The sequence below is a fragment of the Glossina fuscipes genome, unplaced genomic scaffold (genome assembly GCF_014805625.2).
Source record: "Glossina fuscipes isolate IAEA_lab_2018 unplaced genomic scaffold, Yale_Gfus_2 2, whole genome shotgun sequence".
Lineage (NCBI taxonomy): Eukaryota > Metazoa > Arthropoda > Insecta > Diptera > Glossinidae > Glossina > Glossina fuscipes.
The window spans coordinates 19,364,960-19,374,473 of record NW_023998416.1 but is presented as its reverse complement, the minus strand read 5'-3'; the positions used below and the strand labels follow the sequence as shown (position 1 = coordinate 19,374,473).

The 9,514-nt window shown below is 32.8% G+C and overlaps 1 protein-coding gene across 4 annotated transcripts in view; it reads right to left on the bottom strand.

Annotated features, from left to right (window-relative positions):
* Window positions 1-335: 335 nt before the first annotated feature.
* LOC119632770 (fasciclin-3) overlaps window positions 336-9,514 on the bottom strand; it is a 161,927-nt gene continuing 152,748 nt past the window's right edge. Inside the window, exons 6-7 of one of the 4 annotated variants that reach the window (XM_038025841.1) lie at window positions 5,123-5,474; window positions 336-1,996 (exon numbers count right to left, since the gene is read on the bottom strand). In XM_038025841.1, coding sequence (XP_037881769.1) covers window positions 1,829-1,996; window positions 5,123-5,474 — 520 coding nt within the window. In that variant the 3' untranslated portion in view covers window positions 336-1,828. Of the gene's footprint in view, window positions 1,997-5,122; window positions 5,478-5,764; window positions 9,147-9,514 lie in introns of those variants that run through there. The other 3 variants (XM_038025840.1, XM_038025843.1, XM_038025838.1) reach the window with 3 other exon arrangements.

Genomic DNA, 9,514 nt, shown 5'->3' with positions numbered 1-9,514 from the left:
TTAACTTACAGTTAATTATAATAATAATAGAATTAAAAGAAGAGCTACGGTTAGCGTAAAAATATTTATGCCATAAATGGATGGAAATGAAGAATGTGTAGTAAATGCTGGTATATAATAAAAAGTTATATAATATAAATATAAAAAAGATATATAAATATGCTGTAAATATATTCAAAAATTTATTTTAAAAAAATTGTTTTTCATTTTGTTTTTTCAGGTTTTGTTAACCCACCATCAAAAAACCGATATTATCATCATTTCTGCGAAATAAATGCAAGACATCAAATTATATACCCAAGCGACTTATTTAAGGTTTTCCTAAAAGTGGCCATCTCTGTGTTTACAAGTGCCATTGATTCTTCATATTTTTATTCTTTTAAAAATACTTTGTCTACAGCATAGTGTTTAACACTTCTCCCGGGAAGTTTTTACTCCATTAAGTCATTCAACACTTGTCTCTTGTGATCTAAATGAAAGGTCACGTCGTACATTTATTAGATAAGCTATCAGTGTTTGTGTGTAGTCGCTTTTAGTTTCTTGCAAGTACTTCAACGTCTTTTAATGGTGGATGATGAAATTTTGATTCACGCTGAATTTTAATCAATTATCCCTTAGTTTAAACAATAAATTTTGTTTTATCATTAACTATATATGTTAACTTAGCAAACCGATTTACGTTTATTTCATTAAGTATCATTAGCGATATCGTATGCGAAATTAAAAAACAATACATTCGAAATTCATTTGTTCGTTTTTCTTTTTTTTTGTCTTTTTTTTTTTAAATACATTTAATATTAAATTCTTTCTGAAAACTTTTTTTGTTTCTTTAATTCTAATAAATAAGTTTCCTTTTCATTAATAGCTGCAGGTTGAGAGAAGACAAGTAAGAAAATTCTATTCGCCTGGTGGCGCAACTTAAATACCCATCACTTAAGGGAAAATAAGTGGCAAACAATTTTATCTTCTTAGGGGACTAACTTAAGGAGCAATAATTCGACATCCGACCTGACTTCAGTTTAAATATATTTCCCTAATTCAAATGACGGAAGAGATTGCGACGAACGCTTCTTCAAAATTTTTAACTCTTTGTGTGTTCAGGCTTTAATAGTCAATTTGACACTCGAGTAAGTAAAGTAGGTTTTAGTTTTCCTTTTCAAGCGGTTTGAAGCAAGAGGACGCGGAAAACTGATGGACACATGGACATCATTAGCTCGATTCAGAATCTTAAAACAGTATAATTTTGTAAAGTCTCTGGCTTAATCGCTTGGCTATTGCAATTGCAGTGACAATGACGATGAGTCCGTTTTTTCCTTGAGTGATGGGTATATCAAAAAGGGGAGAAAGCCTACAATTATGGCAGTTGGGCCTTTTAATACTCTTTGCATTTTTTATTTATATTCGACATTTAGTTTTTTTTTTTTTGTATTCTTTCTTTTTTTGCATTAAGTCTCAATTGCATATCATTGTATGCCATATATAATTAATGTGTGAATTGTTGTGCTTCTCTTTTCTCTTCTCGTTTAAACATATTTTGTATTTTTATTAATATTATTAATTATTAATCCTTTTATGCGAGACTTTTTTTTGTAGTTTACATGCATTAAATCATTTTCTTTTTTTTTTTTTTATTCATTGTTTATGTTTAAAACTTAATGCTATTTAAGTTGTTTTCTTGGTTTACGGTTGTTCGTTTTTATTCAGTTATTTATTTATTTAATTTTTGTTTTATTTCAACTTTGTTATGTATAATCTCTAAGTGTATAGATTACAATAAATTGTTTACCAGAAAGAAGGTTAGAAAAAGTAAAACAAAAAAAATGCCACTTTATTTTTTGTTTTGTTGTTGTTGGTGTTGTTGTATTTGCTGTTGTTCACCTTTGGGTTTTTGCACGTAAACAATTTCCGCGTACTCTGTTGAACTTTTCGGTGGCAATGGTTCACTATTCTCTGAGGGTTTTAATACAAGTTCTGCATAGACGAGTTGTTTGTCTTCCTGTAAATGCAGGAAAAAATAATCATTTTCAAAAAAAAAAAAAAATTATATGAAATTTTTAATAACTCTGTGGAAAGCATAATAGTTTTTTTTTATAAAAAACAGCTGCATATCTTTGTTCAACGGGTAACTATGTAGAGAAATTTTTATTTTTCAAGAAAATATTTAAGGCTTTCATAAGTGCTTGCTGAACTTTATTTCAGCAAAAGGGTTCGTTCCGCAATATATAGCCATAAACTCATAAATAGTTTAATAAGTTGAACTGAAATATCTAATGAAGTTAAATGGATTCGCGTTTATATCAATAAATGCAATACCAATACCGCAGGGCTTGCGGTCAGTATCTTCGTAAGAACATCTTAGAAGTATTGCAAGGGCAACGCACAGCCTTGGTCCCACTCATGCTGAAAATTGAACAAAATCTTTTGAAAGTGGGTACTGAGCAGAAAAGTTCTCATAATGAATGCGAACTTTGGAAAGCTGTATTCAAGTATTCTACACCGGGCGAGATATATAAGAAGTTTGTCGAAAGCATTGGTTGCAAATGTCCGGTGGTAAAGGACAATTTCCGATTCAGCATAAGTAAAGCAAATAATGTTAATAAATGTTCTGTGATGGCTTCAGAACCACCTAGCTTTGATTGTCGTAGACATATCGCCAGAAGCGCGATAACGTAATTGAATGACTAACTCGGTTATAAAATACTAGAAAATTATAGACAATAAACAAAAACACTACAGTAGGTCAAAGGCCACCACTAAATTCGCTTCCCTTAATACACGTTATTCATGTAATGCCTTTTCAAACCAAGCTGTTATAATGAAATTGATCGAAAGAGTAGTCCGATCCAAACCATTTTTAATAGTGTTCGTCTTGGGCCCAAGATATGTCGCTGTAGAAACTGCTGCTTGTAGGTTGAACACAAAAAAACAAAAAAGACAGACAGACAGGTGGACAGACAACCTTAGATCAATGTAGAAAGTAATTCTGAATCGACCGGCATAATAAAAGGAGGTCCTATTTCAAGTCCTTCTATATCTTGTACCAAAGAACGCTCCCAATTGCTTTTTAAGAGCTACGAAGCTTTCCTCAATTATAAACATTTATTATGAATTCGCACAACTACATAGAAAAGACCCTTACGGGTAGAGGCATTGTTTTCAAATATATTTACATTTAAAAAATATTTTTAGTGTATTAAGCCGAGAGTCAATATATATGTTATGCATATATATAAATTGATACATTTTATTTATATATCCGATATATTACATATATAGTAATTGAAGGAAAGGTATTGGAAAACAATAATATAGTCGGAGCTGCATCGAATGAAAGGATTTTACTGCTCTGTAGTATCTTGAAGGATTGTGTTGAATTTTTGTTAATGCATTTCTTGAACAGCTTTCACTCAAGCAGTTCATATATCTAGCTTTTAAATTGTACCTATTTATTTATTGTACATACTTATATTATGCAGTATATGTATAAATATACTAAAGTGAACTCTGTAGGCACGTAAAGAGCACACAGTTCACCTTGAGAATAAACCCAAAGATTTGTCGTAAACTATAGTTTAAAATACATGTCCTTTGCTGTCTTTTCAAACGTTTAATGATGTTCTCCACCCATTATAGCTTTTAACAAAATTAACTACTAATTAATTAATTTAATAAAAAAACACAAACGATTGAGGCCGAAAAATATCTTATGAAAGGGTACCTTTGATATTATTTGTGCCATTTGTATGTCCAAAGAATTTTCATGCCTTTGGGATTCTCTTGCGGCGTATTATTTCAGGAATTTTTTTTTTTAACTTGAAATATTGTTGTTTTTTTTTTTTTTTTTTTTTTTCTTGAATGCAGTTTAAACTTGATTTTAAAGCATTTTAAATTAAAAATTTTCTTTGTAAATGTTTTTATAGTTCTTTTTGTTTTTATTCTCATGTTAAAATATGTGCTATTTACCTGACCATTATATATAAATTAATATATGTAAAAGATATGCAAATGCGAGTAAATATTACAATAAAACCAACATACATGCATTTAACATGAAACTGGAAAAACATTATACTTGAAAACAAAAATTTCTTTCTAAAACATCCCAAAAATGAGTACAAAAACAACGTCTAAAAAAAAACTAGAAAAAATTGCTAGCTAACCAACTAATAACAAAATCATACAGAAAATGCAAATTTATTTTCAGAAACAGAAAAATTTAAAACTACTTTCGCAAATTCTATGAGGGACCATTAGAAAACTCTTCGAGGTAATTAAGCAACAGAGCTTCTTTTTGTGTACGTCACACACTCATCACCTAGTAGTCAAGTACATGTCGCTGTATAACGCTTTCGATTTCTGGCGAACGGCGAGTTTGCTAGCTGTCCTATGGGCGTACTGCCGTTTTTGCTATCTACTACAGTCTGCTCGCAGCGATAATATCTCGATATTTGCTGTTTTTAAGGTAAGGCAGCATTTTTACATAGAGGTAATTATCCCTATAGTTTCACTTTGAAACATAGGAGCAGATGTCCTAAGTTTTAATTTCGTTTTGGGTGCGAGATAAAAAAGTTTCGTCAATGGGCAGACGATTAGCCAGATTTATTCGAATCAACTGAGCAAACATGCATCGAGACGGCGCGAGCTCTCTGAGCAATGCGTTGACAATTATGAAGAAATCGATAAACGGATGAACGAATCGTTTATTTCGAAAGATAGGTGATTCTTCTAGAAAGGTACTCCAGAAACGGAAAGAAATATAGACATAAATAGCGGATAACGGTAGACAATATCTTGTAAATAATAAATTTTTTTCTTTTCAAAATTTTCTTTTAAGGTTTTTATTCGTTAAGACAAACTGATTAAAACTTATTTCTTGACTTGCCTAACTTGATCCACCTAAAGCTTGTCATATCAATTTTTAGACATGTCTTGACCGAAAATCGTCATATGTCGGTGGTGAGTGTAAAAAATGGCTTAAAGTGTCTCCAATATATACACGTGTAGTACTGTAGTAATCACTGTTATTACGCGCAATGGACGCAATTATAATAGGAAAGGTGTGTTTGTGTGTGTATGTGTGTGTTTAAGCAATATTAATATATTACCATTACAACAACAATACCTTGGATTGATTATCGTTGCCATTCGCGTTAGCTCCGTTATTAGGCCCCGATGTTTGCTGTTGTTGTACACGATCCGTTACTGCCGTTACACCATCAGTCTCGTTGACCATCAGTTCGGTATCTTTTCGCTTTTCTGATGATGAGTCTCTTTCATGCAAGCGCTTAAATAAGGCCGTAAATGCGTGCGGTAAACGCTTTGCTGCCTCAAATTTTCTGCCAAAGTTGTTATAACTGCTGGTATTATCGTTGTGGGCGTGAGCGGGGGTAGCCGGTACAGTTCCCACTTCCGAAACGGCTGCCGTAGTGGCCGTAGCTGTTGAAGTAGCTCTTACATCAGCACTTTCGGTATCACTACTGTATGTGTTTTTTAAGGGAGTTTGTTTTGTTTTTGTTGTCGATAAGTATTGGAAAATTAAGAGATTTTTTTTTTTTAAGTGTAAACATTTTTTGTGCTCTAAACATAAAGAAAATTTTCTGTTTGCTTTTATATTTTGTTTTGTGTGTGTTGTTATCTGTACACAAAATAATAATAATAATAATAATAAGCCACATACGTGCGTGTATGTGTATATTATTGAGTGTTGTTTAAGTCATAAATAAAAAAAAATTAAATTTCAATTTTATAAATGATTAATTAAGCAACTTTTTGTTTTATTGATTTTGTTTGCAAGAGGTTAGTATGAGTTTAGTGTTTAAAACAAAGAACTCTTTTGTCACCATATGTCCCGTGAGTGTTATTCTCTAGTTAAGCTGTCACCGTGTGATCTGTTTTATACTTCTGCGGTAACTTATGATTATCTTTATATATACAAAGGTGTCTTAACACAAAATTGATTGCATTTCATTGAGCTTGCTTAACAAATACTAATACATTTATTTCTTTTCATTTTTTATTTGTTTTTCATACCCTACGCCACTTGGGTTATACGAGTAGGCAGCAGTAAGAGCAGCTTGTGAGGTAGGTCCGCTTTTTAACATGCCAAATGATACAAAGTCATTTTCTGAATCGTTTTCGACCTTTCTGTCCTTCTTTCTGTCCCATGTCTACCCAATACATAATTTTTATTCACAATTTGGACAAGACGCGATTATCGAAGTATTTTGTTGTAATTTCGTACACTGACAAGTTTTTGGTCTAACCGCTGCAGATTCTATTGAAAATGAGTGGAAACGGACCATTTTTACGATCACTTGCCATATAACAGTGTATCATGAGAAGTCGTCAAATGAAACAAAGTTTGCGTTTCTGACGTTAATGGAAAAAGTATTGCGATATATAAAATCAATGGCAAATATTTGTACGTGATATGAGATCATGTTTTGAATTCCTTTCTGTGTGGGCAATCTTACAAAAAGTCCTTTTTTGCATGACCGCAAACCCTTTTATAATGAAAACTCATCCAGAATAACGAGATGTCTAAAGTCACTGGGTTTAATTTGAACCACTTAGGTCCACTTTTCAGACGCCTTACCGTTAAAAGACTTTCATTTAAAGCAATCGATTTTTATGAGAGTCAATTGAAGATATTGTTATGTCGACTTTGTGCGACTGTAACATTTAAATTATTTTTTGTACAAAATTTTTACAAAACTTTACTGGAGGCTGAACTTTAAAGTTCAAGTAGTTAGGGGTGTATAGAAGCAATTAAGTAGAAGTATGGCACTAAGGGAGTATAAGGAGTATATTCTCACGTTTTCTTACGTAGTATAGAATTCGAAACATCTGCTTGTCCTTTCGCTTCATTTTTTGCTCTGCGTACATAGCTCAGCAGCCCTTCGTACTGGTGCGACTTATGCTAGTGGAAAGCACCGAACATTTGACAGACAGCTATTTACAGTCACCCTTAATTAGTCTCTGCGATAGGGAAGGAACGGTCGGAATCTAATTGAAGTTCAAGAAGAGATTCTCAGTAAAAACTCGATTTTCTTTTGTAATATTCGATGACCTGAACTTTCATCTTTTAACCTCTCTTCAAAATTAAAGGTAATGAGAAGTGCGTATGTTTCTTCGCATTTTTATGCTTACTTTTTTTGCTTTTGCGGTAAGTGCATTAAGAGAGAAAGTTTGAATGTTAAGGACCACGAAATTTTTACGTCCAACAAATAAGAGTGAACTTAAAGACCGAACATTACAAATAAATGAAAGTCTTCGAAAGCGGAAAAAACCTACTATGTAGCAAGCATAAAAGGCTGTACAAAGAAAAAAATCTGGGCTTTCTAAAGGGTTTTTACGAAGGGATTGATAGTGACACAGATAAAAGGATAGAATTGATAATTTGATCTTTTTTGTATAGACTGCGGCTTGAAATTACGCCCGATAGACGTATTTAACATGTTGATATGGCTTAATCGGGCTGACGTGTTGTGCTTTTTTAAGCCTTTGGCAATTTTCGAACTGATTTCCTTAAACATAAACAATAAGTTTTTTTAACATTACGTTTATGTTGCGACTAATTGCTCCATAGAATTTTTTTTGTTGAGTTAAAATTTATTTTCATTTGTTTGTGATAACATGTCAAAGCTTATATTAACTCTAAATGAATATTTCATTTAATTTTTTACCCACCACCAAACAAGGGAAACGTATTAAATTTGTCTCTGAGGCTGTAACATCCACACAACTTCGACATATATATATATACATCGCTATTTGCAACCGTAACATTCCGCGATGTGTCAATCGTGTCTTCTTATCTCCTATTTATCCTCCACTTCGTCTGCCCGCTTAATCGGTTATCTTTTTTCATTTCGTCCTATGTTCACCTCTCTGTCTGTTTGCCTGTCTATTCCATGTCCGTCCCTATTCATGTCTTTAACCGTACGATTGCCTTCCTGTCTGCCGGTTCTGGGCCGTCCTTATGTTCACTCATTCATCCTGCTTTTGTTGGTCCATCGACTAGTCCATCTGTCCTTCCGTCTAAATATCTATTGTCTACACTTGGAATATTCGTGATTCAATCCCAATTAAGGTGGTGGGTGTCGAAGATTCGTCCTAAGGCGAATCAAAGGTTCTTACTTATCTCATTGGTAGTTGTTTTTGACATTAAAAAAACTTTGGAAAAATGAAAGTTGCAAAAAAAATTATTAAAAACTAAGGGAATAAAATGTAAAAATATTAATTTTTGTTAACTTTCGAGGGTCGTTTGCAATAGAGGCTTTTATTTCTTTTTTTTTTTAAATAATTTTTTATTGAAATTAAATCAATTTAAGTTTTAGTAAAATAATTTTATTTTATTTTTTTTTTAAATATTTAGCTTAAACCAACGACTAACTAGAAAAAGAGTTTAAGTGTCATTTAGTATTTTACGGTGATTGTTAACATTTATGAGTTTTATGAATCGAATAAATTAATTATAATTTTTTCTCTTCTTGATGTTAAAATATAATTGAAAACTTTAAAAACTAATTAAACGTTAAAATAATGCTGCGTAAATTATATGGAAGCCATTTAAGTGAGCGTAACGAATATTAGAATTGATTTTTTAAATCTCAGTTTCGGTAGGTTCAGGTTTGTAGGATGCTTCTGTTGTTGGTGTGGCTGGGGTTGGTGGCGGTGTTTTCGAAGGCTTCCGTTCGCTGCTCTGCGCTCCGTTCGTTTTCGGTTTCAAGCGATTCGCTAACAGCTTCGCTTGTTTCTCTAATATCTCACGTTGATCTTTCGGTATCCAACGCGAAAATCTCGATTCGGGAATTCCCAATTGATTGCCTTTAGTTAACAATTCCGAACTATCGCTATCATTATTATTACTTCTTTGCGAATTTCTACCACCAGCAGCGGCCATAACATTACGCAACGGCTGTGTGGTGGGATTATAAACACTACTCTCTCTGTCGGTGCCATATTCAAAGGAATCATCTTCGTCATTACCCGCTTGACTATGATTACGTATTTGCACATCATTGCTTTGACGATTTTGGCCACTCATTGCACTCGTTACTTCCGTACCATTTCTTTCGATGATCGTTACACCGTTCGGTGTTTCCAACAAAGCTACACTTTGCCCACCGTGCTGAGTGTTTTTACTGAAGAAAGTTTTTATTATCGTTTCAGAGAGAGAGGGAGAGAGAGAGAGAGAGAGTCACATTCAGAGTGGTCATTATGAGGACGAGAGAGAAAATATGGGCTAATTAGCGAGATATGATTGCTTTAACAGATTTTTGGTTTAGTAAAATCTTTTTGCCGAACTTTTCGAATTTTTTTTATTTTAATTATTTTTTTTTTACTTTCGAAATTTTGGGACAGTGACATTGGTGGTGGTGTAGGTGGTGGTAGTGGTGGTGGTGGATATAGTGTTGTTGATGTGGTGTCAATGGTTTAAAATTTTTTTAATGAAATTTTTATTCTCTTATGATGTGATAGCGAGATTTTGTTTTAGTTATAAATCGATGAA